Genomic DNA, 19,215 nt, shown 5'->3' on the forward strand with positions numbered 1-19,215 from the left:
AACGTGCACGAGGGACATTCGATTAGCTCGAACACGGAGAGGTCTCCGCGTCGTAAATTAGTTCACGATGCGCCGCTTTCAAGGCGGTTTTATCGTCGGCCGACAGGCGTTTAACTTTACGACCAGCCGCGCACAACGCTCCATCTTGCACCATCCACCTATCCACCCTTTCGTAGATCATGCCTTCGTCCCTTCCCCATCCTTCCGTAGAGGGATTCGTCGTGCTAATTCCCGTGAGACGCGTAACATTAACTTGACGTTTAATCCAAGCAAGAGAAATCTTGGCTTTTATATATATATATATATATATATATATATATATATTCACGCTATCATGGGGTCCTCGTATCTCCTACGTTAAAATGATAAATTGAAATTGAAACGAAAGCAACCGAAGCAAATGGCAGCCTTCAAGCTTTTCTTTCTTTCTTCTGTTCGCAGTCTTTCTTTGGGAGAACCTACAATAACTTAGGCAGTATATCCGAATGCAAGAACGGGGGAGTGTGCGTGATAAACAAGAAGAACCGTACAGCGTGCAAGGCGTGTCGCCTTCGAAAATGTCTGATGGTCGGGATGTCGAAATCCGGCTCGCGGTACGGCCGTCGTTCGAACTGGTTCAAGATCCATTGCCTTCTCCAGGAGCAGACGAACGGGAATCAGAGCGTGACGTCGGGCGGTGCATCCCCGTTTGGGCCCGGCTTTCTTCCGGGATTCCTGCCCCAGGCACCGGGCCAGCAAGCTAGCGGGATCTACAAGGACGGGAAGGATCGAGCCTCACCTAGTCAAGAAGACCTGGCCCTTCAATCCCACTTGTTGCACGTGGCGATGTTGAAACAGGAGCGGGACAGGGGGAACAAGTCCCCCCATCCGGACGACGTGGCGCTGCAGAATCAGCTCCGCCTGTTGGCATGGCAGAAAGAGCGGGAGAGGGTGGGTGGCAATCAACAGCCGCCCGGCACGCCGCCCAGGGACACTTTGACGCCGCCGTTCTACAAGCAGCAGCAACCTCAGCACCCCGTCTCCCCGATACTGCCCATGAACTTCACGCAAAAGGACGGTGTCCCTACCAGCCCGTCGGACGTGTTTCGACCTTTTCTACCCACCTACAAGAGGACAGCGGACACCCCGAGCGACAGCGGGGCGTCGTCCGTGGACGGGGGGGATGGCCAGGACACCGAGTCGAGGAGTAACTCGGCGTTGAGCTACTTCAAGGCGAGCACCTCGTCGCCGACCTTGTCCGAACGCGAGTTCCCGGCGAAGAAGATCAACGCCACCGTCACGTTGACGACAGGCTTCCATCCTCATTCCAGCCTGAGCCTGATATACCCGCCACCGGGTCTGATCACGCCAGCGGCGTCCCAACTCTCTCCCAGAGGCGGCGATCTTCTTCTGGTCAGCCCAAGTCCAGGTGGTCTAGCCGTTGAGCAGGACGAGCCGATAGATCTGAGCGTTAGATCGACGCGAAGCTCCCCGAAACCAAGTCAATCGGCAGAGGAGGAGAATAGGTCGAACGACGTCGAGTGCGATCGTGACAGCCCCGCGAAAGAGGAGACAACGACGAAGAGCAAGCCGTTGGACTTGACGTTAGGTGTGAAGAGGCCCGCGGAGTTGCCTATGTCGTTGTGAACGGTGACCTTCGAGGACGTACTTGAAGGATCACGATGGGCTGGTCCCAGAACCAGTATGGCGCGCAATACTGGATACGCATCCGAATGGTGTTGCCAAATCCTCGTTCGACCCGATTTCTTGAATCGATGGGTAATGTCGAAGTAAAGAAGGGTGTCGAAATACGAAGGAGAGAACACGTGGGAGCGAGAAGAGAAGTTGGAAGGAAGGAAGGAAGGGAATGGTGGCAGAAATCCATCGCGAAAATGTGTTCAAACTTGTACATACGTAAAACGACATCGATCCGATTCGGAAGACGAGAGAAATTAATTTATTGTTGTGACCGAATTATATATATATATATATATACGTGGATTGAGTAGTCTTTCTTCTTTTAATTCTTCGCTTCGGACGTTGTATCGCGTGCGCAGACGAGCAAAGAAGCAGGAGAACTAGGTGAAGTAAGTCCTTGTATAAAAGTAACAAAAAAAAAAAGACCATAAAGTCGCGGATATATCGGCCAGTAGTGGAGTGCCTTAATATAATATATTTATATTCCTAAATATCGTATATTGTATATGTATATTGTATACTTGGAATGGACCGCTTTAGAATCATTTTATTTTTTTATTGTTAAGCACGATCCCCATCGTGAATTATTAGTCATTCATCATCGTACAGCGAAATATATCGTGGTAAGCACGAAATCGATCGTCGATCAGTGATCAAATCACGACGATATAGGCCAGTTAATAAAATCGTGCGAGAGAGAGAGAGAGAGTGTATGTGTGTGAAAGAGAGAAAGAGAGAGAGAGAGAGAAAGAGAGAGAAGAGGAAAAATGGATGTAAGTTAAGAGGGGAGAGGATTGCGAATAAAAAATATCGCTTCTATGCTTCCGCTTGGATCTCTCGACTGGCGTTAATTGGCCAACGTTTTTATTCATGCTCTACTCTTTCAAGAATTCTTTATATTTCAGATTTATTTTTTTTTTTTTTTTTTTTTTCTGTACATAATAGCATGTAAGCGGTGAAACGCACGAGCGGCCAGTAACCAAACATAAATGCGAAATTAAAATATTTTTGTTTTATCTATTAAACAAGCTTCTGTGTAGTTTCTTCTAAAAAAAAAAAAACCTTTCTCTTCCTTCGTCACCTGTTTCGACGAAAATAGAGGAAATATAGTTGTTTTTCTCTGTGTAATACGATTTTAATTATACTTTATATATATTCTTCTGTCCATCCTGTCGTTCCAAATACATAATATCACAATTACCGCCTTCCTCTCTCTCTCTCTCTCTCTCTCTCTCTATGTGTAATTCCAAATTTCCAGGTAGTTGTTTCAAGCTAATCCTAAATGATTCTTCGGAAACTTTTCCAATTTTAACATCTCTCTAAATATTATTGAAAATTTTCAATTGATTTTTCAAATCAAAAATCATCAATTTAATCAAATGTCCCTATTACCTAGAATTATCTACATCTATGAAACTTTCTTTCAGGTATCATCCGTACCCTCTCACGAATTTCACTAAATTTCAACCCGGAATATATATATATGCAACATTCAATCCTCCAAAAAGTAGAAAGATCGATCGAAATCCGGCAACGGTTCCACATATTAACCTTGAAGATCGTTCGTCCACGCTTCGATTACATTATGCGTATAATATCCAAGCGTATATCTGTAGCGCAACGCATCGACTCATCGCCATTAATCAATTGCAGCAGGAAGCTCGAGAGCGTTGCAAAATCGTCGAGTTACGGATATCTGCCCACGCCGTGGTGGCCTTGCCGGGTCGAACGCGATCGTCGCCACTACCTTCTCGTGTCCCTCTTCTGTGCCGTTCCTTTGCCCCACGTGATGCATCCTCTTCGCGCAAGCCTCGATCATCGATGCTAATCGACCGTACGTCCGAGCGATAATCGTTTTACGTAACCCATCTAGAACCCAAGTAGATGAAGAAGAATTCTAACGAACCATTTAATTCACAACGTGAAGAGGCTTTCGTATTGTAAGTTTGACTAATCAGAAACAGGTGAAAAACAAGAGGTAAATGTTCAACGCATAGAACGAGATATATAAATATGTAATGTGAATAGATTTTAGATTCGTTAAGAAAAGTTCCTCGATAGGAAGAAGATAGGAAGAAAATTTTTCTGACGATTTCTCCTTACGTGTTATCACAATTCTCAATGAAACGAAGTGGAATTTGGAAACTATATCTGATAAAAAAAAGGATATACACGTTTCATTGGATATAGGAGCCTCGATAATAATTCCGTGAAAGTTTTGAAGATGTGCAAGTTGTGAAAGAAGTTCCGTTCGGTTTTGCCTTCGTTAGATGATCCAAATTCATTAGGGGCAACTTTCAAGGAAATGGCTATAACTCACCGTACGGTATGACGGTATGGCTCGTACGAGGAATCATTCATTTCACGCTGTAATGTATACGGGACATAAAGGGACCACGTTCCGCGCGCGCGGTAGGTATCGGCTCGAAAAAAGTGGTACACCCTGAAAAATCGCGGCTACGTCCAAGTCGATTTGTCCGACTAGGCGAACAGTAGAGAATACACGCACGGATAGGCTTTGTATCGAATATAGTATATATATATATATATTCGATAGTTATATCTAGTTTAGTCTCTGTCCAGCTCACCAGGGAATATTACCCAAGTATGTTCGAGATCGGTTTTGTTCTGTTATAAATACACGTATCGGCGAGAAGAAAGAGGGCGACGGATATATCGAGGAGTTTAGATGTGGAATTTTACTTGAGATTGATTAGTTTCTTGTTTGAAAGATTTCTCTTGGGGATTTCTTCTTTGGCGATGTTTCTTATTAGATACGTTTGAAATGTAAAGAATAGAGAGATCGATTGTGAAAAGTTTCGATTCCTGAACGATGTCAAAAATTTCATCCTTTTACTTCCTTTCATTTCCTTCCCAATTTTTAATTAATTTCAACTTAACGATACAATAAAAAATATTAATAATTATTCCAAATTGTTTCCAGACTTTCTTACCCCCTTACACGACAGAAAAGATATTATCAGAATAATAACTTCAAACAATCTAGATATTCGCCATAATTTAATCTGTTATTCTATTTATTCAAAATTATCATTATCCAACTCAATATCCATCATTCAAACTGCCCTCGAGGTATCGGGATATCTTAAATCATCTGAAATCAACCAATCTGTCTTCCTCCTCAAAACTCTCCATGCTTTCTCCAGATCATCCCGCGCTCCAAGGGGATCCCAAGCTCCACGCTCGGATAATGTCTCACGTCAGCGTAATGTCCACGGAACCGTGTGGATACGGTGCGTCAATCCACTGACGACCGGTTGCTTAGATCCGTCATGACTCTATGCATGAGAGAGGTTGGCCAATATTGGGGGACGATTTTACCGGGCTCTTGCCGAGTGAAATATCGACGACGAGCCTCCTGGTTGCTGGTCAACTATCCGGAGATCGACGTTCGCTCGTTCGACTCGCGCTGCGGGAGAAACTGGAGCGATCTCGAAGATCTCGAGAGGAGAAGATTGAGCCTCTGCCGAAAGAATCGTATAACTCATAGAGATGAAGATTTAGAGATCTTGGATTTCACTTGGAGGTGAGTAATTGATATGTGGATTGATGAATTGATGGCTGAGGATTAAGATTCTGTGCGGAAATCTTGTTTCAATATTTGATATTGAACGAAGAGAGATTTGAATATTAAGGGGCAACGATTTAATAAAAGTTACTTGGAATTACTTCGTTTTATAAGTTACGAGAGATATTGTCTAAGGATAAATTTATAATAATATAAAAGAGATAGTAAGATAAAAGGATTTGAAAATGAAATTGAATTACTACTATTATTTGATTTAAAAAGATTCTTCGATTAATTTACACGAATCAAAAATCTATTACGAACGCTATTGTACACACAACGGCTTCTTGAAGATAAACTTCGTCAAAAAATGATCCTCGAAACGAGACCAACATCTTCAAATAGGAAACTCGATGATTACCGGTCAATCGCGGAGAGCGTCGATCGATATTCCACGCATCGTGGCTGGATCGATTAAGGAGAACTAGCGTCGACGTTGATAGGTTCATTTGCACGAAACAAAAAAGCACGGAGGGCTGAATGCATTGTTGTGTTGGATTCTCGAGACGATACCGGAAGCGCTTTGGGACGCGCAAGAAGGCGATCGAGCGAGATAGCGATACAATTTTCCGGTCGTGGCCGTGTTCTCTTTCGTGTTCATAGGGGAAGGTCTGCGAAAGGAGAGACGACGGTTGTATAAAATACGAGAAACGGGGAAACATAGCGCACCGGTGCTTCGATGTCGACAGCTCTCCGGGGACCTGGAAGTCCATCGGACACGAGGAGCCATTGATCGACCACTCACTCGCGTTCTACGCGGCTTGAATAAGAACTATATACGCGAGCTTGAGTATACACGACGAGTCTTCTTTCTTTTTTTCTTTTTTTTTTTTTCTCTCATCTTTGGTATTTTATTCATTTTTTCCTCCCTCTCTTTCCTCCCCTCTAACTAAGAGAATTAAGAGAATTAACGATCGAAGAGGGGATCGAAGTGGAAGGAGAGGGAGAAGGAGGAGAAGGAGGAGGTAGAGGACGAGCGTAATGAGCCTTAATCGATTACGACGAACGCGTACTCTCTCGTAACGACTCTCGGCCGCGATAGCGGTGAGTAATGAGCCGTGTCCTAGGATGAGTATTATTTTATACTGTGTGTGTGTGTGTGTGTGTATGTGTTGATAAGATTGCTTCGATCGAGAAAATACGATTTTGATGAGGTTTGGCGAGGAAAAATGGAGAATCTTTGGTTTATTGATTTCATGATATATGTCAATATTATACACCGATTTAACGAATATGCGATTATTCGTTTAATTTCGTCTTAATTATTCTCATTTTTTATTTTTTAATAATCCCTTGATGCGATATTTTTTATCTAATATTTGTTAATTTCTTTAAAATTTTTATACCGTATATAATATTGTTACGAGTTATTTAAAACCAATAATATAATAATATTATATCGTATATATATAATATTGTTACGAGAGTTTAAAATCATAATATTATGGCCATAATATTACGGAAATATAAATCGCAATAATATTACGGCCATAACATTACGGCAATATAAATCGCGACACGGGAAACGATAACATCAAACGTTATTCGTATTCAAAATATTATGATTCAGTCGTTTTTCGAGCACGGAGCGGAACGCTCGTGTTGCTTTCTGTTTCTCGCGCGAATATTATATCGCTCGTTAAATAAATTACTATCGCGTAAATAATTAATTATAAATAAATTATTGTGACTATCGCGTTGAAAAATTTACCTACGTGCATCAAAAACTGGAACGAAATTGACGAATAAGATAAACGAAGTGCGTCAAATAAATATCTTCAACAATTCTTCTCCCCCCCCTCCAAGAAGAAGAAAGTAATATAACATCGTTACAATCTTCCAATTCTCCTCGACCATCATCATCTATCAATCTATCCCTCGAAACCCTCGAATGGAAAACTGCAGTAGGAATCGATAATCCCATAAAGAGCGATCGACACTGTCAATTGGATCGATTGCTGGATCCAGATTTCGATAGTCAAATATGGCCGCTTCCTGCATGGCCATATACGCGATTCGTTGAAGGAAAGAGGGATACACGCGGGGCGACATCGACGGACGGCACGACGAAGAGGCGAGGAGGAGGAGGAGGAGGAGGAGACTGAACCGTGGCGTGCACGGAGAGCGTTAGGGGTTAACGAGGGCCGATCGTACGATCGGTCGATCTTTCCCAAGAGGCAAGGCGGCCCAATTAGAAGGCACGTAAAAGCCGGGCGCATAATCAGCAATTTGTATTGTCGAGGGATAAGGCTCGACTCCTTTACAACCGACTCTCTTCCCTATCTCTCGGCCTCCGCTCTACCTTCGTCTATCCACGATACGGTACGTACATGGTATCGTCCCGTATCGTTCGCGAGTTCCCTCCCAGGCTTAATCCCCTGTTCTCCTCCGACGCCGAACACCACTTTGCGGAATAACTTCATACGCTAGACGAGAAGAACACGTGGGGAGGGGTGTGGGGCCGAGGGATGTCGATTAAGCTGTGCAATCGCCAATTATAGGCAATTTGATCCGGTTATAACTCAATTTATAGTAATTGGATCGCGTCTCTTTTCTTTATCCTCTTCCCCTCCCCTCCCCTCCTCTCCCTTTTCCGTTTAAATTTACCTCATGAAAGTGTATGTAAATGGGTTCGATATACCGTGTTACTTCGAGTAACTCTCGAATGATGAGATGGGAAGACGTGGAGGTTAATTTTTCGATCGAAAGAAAATAAAATTTAAATGTGTATGCGATGTGTTTGTGATGTAAGAGGATACAGCGTTCCCGTAGCCGGATTCTAAATACTTTTCCACGCTTCTACGAATAACAAGGGTCCTCTTAAAAAGGATCTCTTTGGCGTAAAAATATATGAATTTTAACACGTTGATCTAAATATTTATTGCATGTAAATTAGAATTTATATCCGCGTTGTTCTGAATATTTTCGGTAAAGAAATGTGATAAGAAAACGAGAGAAGAAGAAGAAGAGGAGGAGGAAGAAGAAGACATCGCGTATTACGTTACATAGATCCCCTAGCTTTTATCGCTTCTCGATGATCGTAAATTGAGAATGGGGTGAACGTGCACGCGTACGTGATGTTCCACGATCGGGAAAAGATACAAGGTGCGTGATACAGCCGACCTAGCACGCAGCGGAACGCGCGGTTCCTCACTGCGGATGCAACCGCCACTTATATACCGGGAAAAACGAAACGTCTTATTATCCGTGTGCTGAAATTTTTCGGATAGATTGTAGCTCGAAGAGAATCACCGGTTCTGTTATTTCATCGGGATCGAGGCGACCAGCTGCTCAAGCTTGACGAGCAGTTGATTTAGTGATTTTTGGAGATAGTGATACGTTCCAGAATTAACCTGTGAAACTGGAATGTTTGGAACAGTTTGAATGGATTCTGGTTTTTTATTTTTCGTCCTTAACGTACGAGGATAATTGCTACGAATAAAGATAATACAAATTATCCCCTCTTCGTTAATTCTTCAATTCAATTCTTTTGCTGAAAATATCATTTCTTCGTTTATTCTTCGAGAACACGAGATTCAGGGATCACGTTGTCGTTCCACTTTCGTCAAGATTTTTATTCTAAATTCGTCTCTTCGCAAATTTCACGTATCGCCGCGTATTATACACAAAATTCATCTTCTCGTTCTACACGTTTCAAATTCTTCTTCCGAAATATCATTCTTCATGCTTGAAAGATGAAGAAGAAGAAAAAAAAAGACTCGTCCCTTCACAAATTCACGAATACCATTCCATCCGCGTCGAAAGAAAGATCCCTGCCCTCTCGCAACCCTTTAATCAGCCCCTGAAACCGCGCTCAGCCCCTAAACCTCAACTTTCATTTTTAATACGCACCGACGCACCGTCACGCTTCCACTATATAATCCTATTCAATATCCACCCACGCAATCCATCCCAAAATTACCTTCGAGTACCTTCCAAGTCGCCGAATTTTCGATCACGCGTGCCGTGAACCAAAGATCCGCTCGACATCCTCTCCCCTCCCCTCCCCTCTCCCTCAAGACCTCTTCTTTCCCCTTCCCGAGCTCGATTTCGCGTTTCGCAACTCCATGGCTGATCGTTATGTCCGCGGCCGGTTCGCGCCCGTTGACAAATTTGACAAGACACGCAATCGATCGTTCTTAACCGGTGCTAATCGATACAGCGATCGGTTCATTAGGCGGATCAGGCTCGTTTCTCCCTGCGGCCGGAGCGCAATCGAGCGCAATCGAGGTATTGGCTTTTCGATCACGTCGGCTCTCACGGAAATCTCGCCGATTGCGCCGCGGCCTTCCTTCTTCGACGTTGTCGCGCACGTTTTCCAACCGATCTTCCACATGGAAACAAGGTTACACAGCCGTGGAAAAGTGTCCTGGATTCGATCGAGATTGATAGCCAGACACGGGTAATGGACAAAGTTACTGTTTTTCTGGGTTCTAGTTTTTTCTCTTTTTTTTTTTTTTTCTTTTTCATTATTGTTTGTCGGTTTTTTTTAAGGGATTTTATTTAAGTAAAAAGTATTGCATCGACAGAAAATTCTGTTCCAAGTTCCAATGAATAATTTTAATTCAATTTATCCAGAGTTATTATATTCGGAATTAATTTTTATTAATATAAAAAAAGTTCGATTCGAAAATGTTTCAAATGAACGCCTAGTTCAAGTAACTTTGGCTTAAAAAAAAGGGAAGTGAAAAGCAACCACGCCAACACGAAGGAATTCTCATCTCGTCGATCGACTTTCGATTTTCTTCCCCCCTAATTGAGTTTCCTTATGAATTCGTTAATGACTCGTCCGGCACGCGGTCGTTAAACATCTTCATCCTCTTTTACTACGCTTGAAGGTAGCTAAGGCCCATGCCTCGGTCACGAAAGGAACGCGACCGCGTTTCACGCGCGGAGAAACTTGATCCAAAACGAAGAGAGGGCAATTATTAATGAAGATCCGAAGGACCCGACGCTCTTCTGCAACATTCTTCATCTCCTCTTCATCTTCCTGATCCGACGCGTGCGCGTGCGATTGCGTGCTATCTGCGCCCGAAATCGAAGACGAGGCTTTATCACGAGGAAACGAGCGACTCTCGTGCGACTAGGCCTCCTACATAATTTTCCTAAATTGGATGCTGGAAGATCTGAAGAAAGAGAGAGAGAGAGAGAGATTAGAATCGTCTTGCTGATTAAGTGGAATGATTTCGTTTTGAAAAATTATCGCAGTTGATTCGTCGCTTGTTAAGGAGTTTGTGTGTGAACATGTGGACAGATTGGTGGAAGAGGAAATTTGTGAAATTCGATTCTTCTACTATTAATATTTATTTTTGAGAAATTTTTCTTTTAAGATTCCAACATTAATTTCATAGAAAATATATCGTAATCAATTTTTGAAATAGCTTAATAATTAAAATCGAACTTAAAAAATCCCAATCAAGCAACTCTTCGATCGAATATCTTCATTATTCCTTGTTATATACCAATTATTATACGTATTATTCAACGACAAATATCTCAGAAGAAGGCACAATCTCTCCTACTCATCTCGAAGCAATTTCCCTCAAAACCCCGTTAACCCTTCCAAGAAAGCTCGTATAAAAGGATAGACAATCGTTTCGTAAAGGGACGATAGGCGGAAGATCGCACTTGTCGCTTCCCTACAATGTTTCATCACGGCTAACATAGTTGATCGTTCCAAACGGCTTGCCAAAGTGGTGTGGAACGGAGGAGGAGGAGGAAGGAAAAAAAAAAAGATGGAGGAAGGAGAGAGAGAGAGTGGGTGGGAGGGAGGGGGGGAGGGAGAGGAGCTCGCGAGGCAAGGGTCACAACCGCTTATGTAAACCATATAGAAGCGCACACTATCTAGCGGCGTGCCGTTTATCTAATAATATTACGGTGCAACGCCAGCGCATCCCATAAGAGGCGCTCGAGATGCACCGGCCGCGATGCATATAGATACATTTACGGGGGCCGGGCTTACACGCCTCTGTGGGGTAATGCTCGTGCACGGCGTGGCTAGCGCAAGGTGTATACGGGTTCTATGGGGTTGTGCGAGCAGTTGTAGAGATAATATCGACAGATATCCGGATAGAGGAATATATACCCCGCCGATATTATCGCATGGCGGAACTAATACGCTTTTCGCAGCAACGCCTCGAAGGTTAATCGAGGAGGAGTATCGTGAGAATAGGCACGCGATCGATTTTTTTTTTTTTTTTTTTTTTTTTTAGCAATTCTAATGAATATTCCATATGATGAGGTTTTATTATTATATGAGGCATTTTATAAGATAATGAAGATATAATGTAAGGTTTTCATTATCAAATTTTATTATCGTTTTATTTTTTATTCTTTTATTACTAATAAAACTTGTTTTCATTGCTCGGTATAGCTGTTGTTCGAAAACATTACATTATATTTTATAAATCACTTGAACGAGTCCTTTTATTTCTCTATAAATACAGAAATTGTACACCTTCTAGCGGTTGAATTTATTCCCAACAGAGTTGAATTCAACTTTATCACATCCAGCCTCGCAACAAATCCACAATTCAACCATCACACCCACTTTCATCGTCCAATAATTATTCATTTCCACGATATCCAGTTCCCTTATCCAGCTTTTCATTTCCCAATTATCCGTCCGCTTCCTCGAGTGGGCCGAGGAGGGAGGGGGGGAGGGAGAGGGATCGCCGCGTGAGATCCAATCCACGGTTTCGCCGATCGTTAGCGTCGAAATTACGAGGCGTTCTATCAGAGGCGGAGGCATGCGACTTTGTAACCGAACCGTTGCAGACCTCGGCGACTTACGAGCCGCGTAAATTACACGTCCGTGGCCGTGGCGGCCGCAATCCTCTAAGTCATTACACGGGAACTTACGAGCGTCAAAAGCCCGCTCGCGAGCGGGTAAGCTCGTTCGAGGAATATGGCCTCTTACGATCCGTGAATCTGCTGGATGGGAGATGGATTCGAAACGAGGGAACACGATTCGCGAAACGCGGCTTTATGAACTATTAAGTGACGCTGGATCCAGACGATGGTCGATTAATCGAAGTTTGCATTTCAAGCCGGAAATGCTTGATTGCTTGGCCGTTCTGAGAGGTTCGTTGGATTGGATTTTTGCGACCGGGGAGTGGAATGATACTTGGATTTATTATTTTGTTATTTTATCATTAGAGTGTCCTTTCTTTTTTATTTTTTTTTTTTTNTTTTTTTTTTTTATTTTGGAACGAAAATTTTGGATTTTGGTGTAGAATAGGGCTCGGTTCGTTGGCATTGAAAAACATTCTTGATATTATTTATTATTAGATATTGTTTCGATAAAATCGTTCGTTAAAGCAATAGGATGTGAAAATCTTAATTATTTGTATCGTTCTATATTTAATAAAATTAAGATTTGGATAATGTACAACTTATCCAAATTCTTAATTTTTAATTGTTTACATACGTCATATTATATATACGTATAAAGTTTATTATGATAAACTAGTATGTGAAAGTGAGTCTCTAATTATTGTTTTGCTAATGTTTGTCGATTCAAATTACATATATTATAGGAAAGAACAGTGAGATTTTTGTAGCTTCTATTTTTTTCACTCGCTTTCTCTGAATACTTTCTCAATAAATCCACATTAGGAAATACTTGTGACGCACCAATCAACCTGTCTACAAGTACCAGATTACAGATACTTTCTTTCATGTTACAACCAAATCAGATTTGTTTAAATCCATAAAGGATGGATTCAAGTAGAAATCGGATAAGCCGAGAGTACCAGCTTTGAAATTTTTTCTACATTGTGATTATAAAAAAATTCACAATTAATATCCCTATTAATTACTCTTTATCATCTCTAAATTGTACCATTACTATTATTACATTATTTTCTCTTTAATTTTCAAACGTCCAACAAACTCTTCCTGTAATAAAAGAAAAATATTAAATCTAACTACATATTTGATTATTTAATATTTTTCTTTACAGTTCAAGAATTTAGGATTTCGTTACTTGAAAATATGATTCACACATTAAATTCCCATATTCTTCTCTCAACTCGCAATATCCAAATCCTCTCTGAACGAAGCTCCAAGTTTCCTCGAATGCACTATAAACGTAGTAAGTTTCCGCGAATTGAAGTTTTTCTCCGTCGTCGTAACGAAACGAAACCACCCTGAGAGAACTGAGGCTGTAGACCGCGCAAATAGCATACGATCGTGTTGATGTTCCAGAGTGAATCCGGAATGGATTATAGGCAGGTCGCTAATACCAATTCCGTTAACAGAATTCCCGATAATTTCTCGAGCCGTGTCCAATTTCTCTGCACGCGCGTTTACGCCGCTCTCGAGCGCCACCGTCGCCTTTTTTACCCAGTTTGCACCGCGCGCCTGGAATGGCGATCGGCCACGCAACCGGTAGCACACGCGACGCATTAATCCAACAATTTTTCTGGGATCGCGGCATTAACCTTTAAAGTAGACGGCGTAATCGCCCGCAATCACGTGTGCCACCGTTTCAGAGCCGCCTATCGTTCCACTTAGATCGAAGGATCTCGCCTCGTATTCCTCCCTGTTCCTCGTTTTTCTCCTACTCGAATCCGGCCGTGTTACCGACTCTTCGAAAGGAGTGAAAAAGGTAGCGATCGATCTTGGGGGATAGTTGATGATTTCTGAAGTTTCTGAAGCGTAAGAAGGTAGAGGCATAATTTAGGCCTGTTAAGGATCGATTCTCTCCCCTTTTGGATTGGTTAATGGACTCTCTTCTGATTTTGTGGATAGGTTGGTTACAAAAGTTGATTACGTTGCAATCTTGCCTCCCTTCGTTTACGTGCGTGTAGAAATTTTGTAGATTATTTTCTTTTTTATTTAAACATCTTTATAATTTAAAAGTTGACGAAGTCAATCTGCGTACGTCGAACGATTTATTTCTGTTTTTTTTTTTTTTTTTTTTGTTTTCTTACTGCGGGGTAGTTATTTCAGGATAATTTTATCAGGATTTCTTTAACTGTGTTTCAATTCTAGCAGTTTCGAAATAAAGTAGGTAAAAATTGTAGTGAAGAATATTGTGAAAAGGAGATAAATCTTTTCGTAATGTAAGTTTAAAGAAACGAAACATCGTAAAGGAACGGATCTCTTCCTACTATCTATCCACTAAATCTAATTTTATCCCTAAATTGAATAAAGTTTAAAAATACCTACTTCAAGCAATCAATCCTTTTTAAAGAAGGAAGAAGCAAATATACAAAGTGGTAACGATTACGCCTCACCCTCAAACTCATCTTAAACACTATAAAATTCTATCAAAGAAAGGTGTACTCACGGTACATCGATCCGTCGTAAACGTAATTCAATCGCGCGGCGTAAAAATGGCGCCGCGGGTCGTAAAGATCGATGATCCAAGGATCGACTCACCGCGCCTCATCTTCACGCATGAGCCACGATGCGGATCGAAGGAGATTAACAGCTTTGCTCGAGAGGGAAACTCGAGTGTGCACGAGCCCAATTCGAGCCGACAAACTTAATTACACTCTCCAAGGTTCGCGACTTAATTTATCGCCTGCCTGTGCCTCGAAATCGAGAACGACGTCGACTTTGCGCTCCACGACAGCTAATTGTTCCACCGTCGATCATTCAATTAGAGATTTCATCGAGTTAATTGAACGATTGTTTGTCACAATACGCGATGGAAGCTTTTGTCTCGAGAAACATCGAAGGAGAATTGAACGAACGTTAGATTGAGATGGCAGAGAGTTGACGTAGAGTGGGTTTAGATGATGATAATGGAGCGAGGGGAAAAGTGGATGGAATTGTTGAAGATGTTGGACTTTTGAAGCGGCGAATACGGATTTTATATAGTTGATAAATAATCGTTTAAAATTTCGTTGCTTGGATCTCTGTAATTCTGTGCGTAATTTTAAAAGAATTAAGGATGGTTAAAACGTTTTTGGATCGTTCATTTGCGAGTCAAATGTCAATCAAGACGATGACAAGAATATTAAGATAAAAAATATGCGTTAATCTGATAGTTTTGTACTTTTCGATTAAACAATAACTCAACTTAGTTTTTGACAAAAGTTTAATCGAAATAAAGATTCTTAGAACTTTAAATTTGTATAAAAAATTAAATAATTCTATAACGATTTTTTAATTTAACAAAAACATCATACTGAATTATTCTAAATTCATTGCAATATTTTTTGCCAAAAAAAAAAAAGAAAAAATCAATTTGAAAACATATCATATCAATGTATTTCATATTCATTTTCCTCCTCTATGATATTCAATTACACACGATTTATAAACCCCCTCTTCGTTACATTCCCGGCCAAGTAGAAAGATCCAGTTAACAGACAGACGGAAGCAACCGCGTGGGTAACACGTAATCCGCGATTAGCAACGCGTCGATTGGTTTCGTATCGTGGATCGTGGACGAGTCGGACGATATTTCAACGTGATCAGGACCATTGGACGGGTGAAACTCGATCTCGTGGATCGGGCACACGGATCCCCCCGATCGGGAAAGCCCCTTTGAGAAGCCGGCAGCGCCGGTGGACGTATCGCGAAGCTTCGTCCCGGTTGAGTGATATAAAACCGGCATCCGCGAATAAATACTCCATTGCAGGAGCACGGGGGCCCTAAATATTCATGGGGCATCTCGATCTCCTTAGACTCTTTCCGTCTCTCTCTCTCTCTCCAATCCTCGCCTATCCAAGATCGATTCCCTCTTGCTTTAACCTCGACTATGGCCGTGGCGGGGAAACGTCACGTTTATTGCGACCGCGAGAGAACTTTACCATTCGTTCGAGGCTTTTGTGCTTTAATGCCGATTCGATAATACGTTATCGCGTTAGTTTATTATTTTCTTCTATGCGTTTCTTATCTTTGTCTTATTACGGATCTATTTGTCGATTCGTGTAATTATTTACGCGATTATCGAGTAATTAGTTGTTATTATCCGTGATTTATTGTATTTATTGGGTATAAGTGAAAGAAATTTTCGCGATTTCGTGATCACGTTATGAATCCTATACGGGTTTTTTTTTTTATAAAATAAAATTACATACAAGTAAAATTCTTATTGCAATTCATCAATTTTTCGTTTGTTCTCTTGTCAATCAAAATTTAAAATTCTTTGTTAAAAAGAGAAAGTCCGCCTATTACAAATACGTATTTTGTCCCTCGATAAAAATTTGAATAAATAAACCTCCTAATACTTGACACTGTAATTTATTAACTGCAATTTAATAAGAACTCTTTCGCGACCTTTGATGATATTTAAAAGAACCCATTAAGCACATCGTCACATCGAAAGAGAGAAAGAAGAATGGTATATATCCTGTACGCACAACACGTTTTCCCAACTTTCTCGTCCTTTTCTCCAACAAGCGCGAGTAAAGTTCGACTCTCCTCCCCCTCTTTCTATTTACTCCAAAGCATGCACCTGAAGGTGCAAAAAGAGAGTCATCACAGCAACGTCGCAATCCTCCGTGGCCGCAATTATCGGAAAAGTCAACTCGACCGCGATCGATGCAATCGCGCGGGAAACAGGCGGGTAGAGAAACACCACGCTCACCACGTTCCGTCAGCCCGTGGAAAATTATTTCTTCTCCTCTCTGCGGTGTGCATATTCCGCGAAAGGGAATATTCCGTGAAAAGGGGAGAGAAAAAACAAAAAGGAAAAAGAAGAGCAAGCCTGTGGGAAGAGAAGAAAAATCGAGAGGAAATAATATCACGGCGTGTCCTCGATGCCTTTCACCGTGGCGCATTAATGCCACCCTTCGAGGAGGCGCGTGCAGGATGAAATTCAAATTTCGCACGCACCGGTATAGATTCCCATTCGAGGCCACTAATTCCATGTGATTTCGTTGATGGACGAGGCTTGTATCGTAGGCCTGTTTCATCATTCGCCACCTTCGAACCCGAACGGGAAACGAGACAGCTCCCTCGATACCTGCACACGCAACCAACGCTCGTCCGATCCATCGTGGCTGGAAACAAGCTCGTAAATCCTCCTCGACAAATGTGGAACCCCGTTGCCACAATGGACACATTGCGAATTAACACGTCTCAGCGGCGGCACACACGCTCGGTAATGGTGAAATTTCGAGTTGAAACGCGATGATCGCCGTGGAATATTGTGGATAATTGTCCACGTTGAGAAATTTCAGTTTATTTTGTTCGTGGGCGTTGTTCGAGCCAGGGATTGTGCAGGATCTGCACATTCGAGCCTGCGTGTTTCAAATTGTTAAAAAATTTGTGTAAAAGGTTTCAAAGGATTTATTTTAGAAAAGAATCGCTCGATAATTGCGTTTATTAGATTCTCTTTCTTTTTCCTTTTTTTTTTTCTTTTTTTCTTAGAAAATCTTTATAAATTTAAAACGACGTCCAATGTTCAAATGCATCTTACGATGGATATGATGGAAACCCATTTTCATCGTTAATTCGTATTTACTATAAAGTTTTATTTAACTCATTATTTCCACTGTTTACACGAAGAGAAATTTATATGTCATAAGATTAAGTCGAGTCGTTTCTTCCTTATTCTATCTTCGTACCCTGCCTGACTATAATAGACGAATCTACTTATTCTCGATATTCCAGTTAATATTACAAATATATATATATATATTCATTGTTTAGAAAGATACATAGAAAGTATATCTAGCTATACTTTTTCATCTGCCCTGTTTCCCTCTTAACCAATCAACCTATCCTATCCTATGGGACGAAATGATAAATATTTCTTCCTACAAATTTCATACGATAATTTTCAATTTTTCTAAAATATACCTGAATATCTTAATACCTGTATATATCCCTGCATAACCCCACCTCATCACCCACGTCCAATCCCTCCAATTCAGAACTCTACTTATCGATAACGACTACTCCTCCGCCGCGAAATGTCGTCGAGTTGACCTTTCGGATCGACCCGGTTTCCGCGATTTCTCGAGGTTTCTAGCCGCTCTAGACGAGCTCGTTCCTCGACACGGGCTCAATAGAACCGCCGCGATCCGAATCCGCGTCTCCTCGTATCTCCCCCTCCTCCAAAAGAGAGAGAGAGAGAGAGAGAGAGAGAGAGAGAGAGAGTAGAAGAAGTATCGCGGTCTGCAGGCAGCGATTGTCAGAGGGAATTTCTCCTATTCTGGGAGTATCCGCGGTCGGGCATCCGCGGTCGCTTCCAGCCTCCAGTAGACGGCCGCGAGCTCTCTAAATAAGGCCGGCTGCCTTTGCCTCGTGTTGCAAGGAAATAATCCGATGGGCCGGATAATTTATTCCGGTCACTCGATCGCGTTGGAAATGGAAAACGCGGAATGAAAAATCGCAGATGCGATCCTCCCTCTCCGGGAGGAGAGGGAGAAAAGGGAAAACCGAGTGAAACCCAGAGAGAGAGAGAGAGAGAGAGAGAGAGAGCTACGGGCCGTAATATGGAAGTTTATTAACTGAGCCTCGTGATATTTTACTCGGGTTTACAGCCGTTTTTCTTGCCGTTTTCTAGGGCCGGCTCCATGTGTCGGCAGACATATTAATGATCTGGGAAAGCTCGCCTCACCGCGACGAGGATACGGTCGAAGGCGATTCTGCAAACGGGAGGGAATTACGCTGTCGTAAACGCGCGATTAACTTTTTACGCTTAATTGGCCGCGCTCGGACCCCCCTGTTCTTTTTCCCCTTTCGCGGTGTGCAGCCTCAATTAATTCTTGATTTTTATGCACGTCTCCTTGACGAAAGCGTTTATGCGTTTGTGTAAGTGTGTATACATGCGCGACAAAAGTGCGCCGGCATTGGAAATGTTAACTGTTATTCTGTCTTCTCTTTTCTGTTTTTTTTTTTTTTTTTTTTTTTCCTTATTCGATAGAAGAAGGGTTATTAGAGAGGGGGATTCGATGTAATTAATTTGTTGTATTAAACAGTATTGGTTGTAGTCGAATTGTGATGAATGGTTATAATTATCGAATTTTTTTCCTCTCTGT

At 41.8% G+C, this 19,215-nt stretch overlaps 1 protein-coding gene across 6 annotated transcripts in view; it reads left to right on the forward strand.

The window, feature by feature from the left end:
- LOC122717641 (protein embryonic gonad-like) overlaps positions 1-4,604 on the forward strand; it is a 36,833-nt gene extending 32,229 nt beyond the window's left edge. For all 6 annotated transcript variants that reach the window (XM_043941890.1, XM_043941887.1, XM_043941886.1 and 3 more), the window contains one exon: positions 442-4,604. In XM_043941890.1, the coding sequence (XP_043797825.1) occupies positions 565-1,626 (1,062 nt within the window). In that variant the 5' untranslated portion in view covers positions 442-564 and the 3' untranslated portion in view covers positions 1,627-4,604. The remainder of the gene's footprint in view (positions 1-441) is intronic.
- Positions 4,605-19,215: the final 14,611 nt, after the last annotated feature.

Source organism: Apis laboriosa, unplaced genomic scaffold (genome assembly GCF_014066325.1).
Source record: "Apis laboriosa isolate Shangri-la unplaced genomic scaffold, ASM1406632v1 scaffold54_cov153, whole genome shotgun sequence".
Lineage (NCBI taxonomy): Eukaryota > Metazoa > Arthropoda > Insecta > Hymenoptera > Apidae > Apis > Apis laboriosa.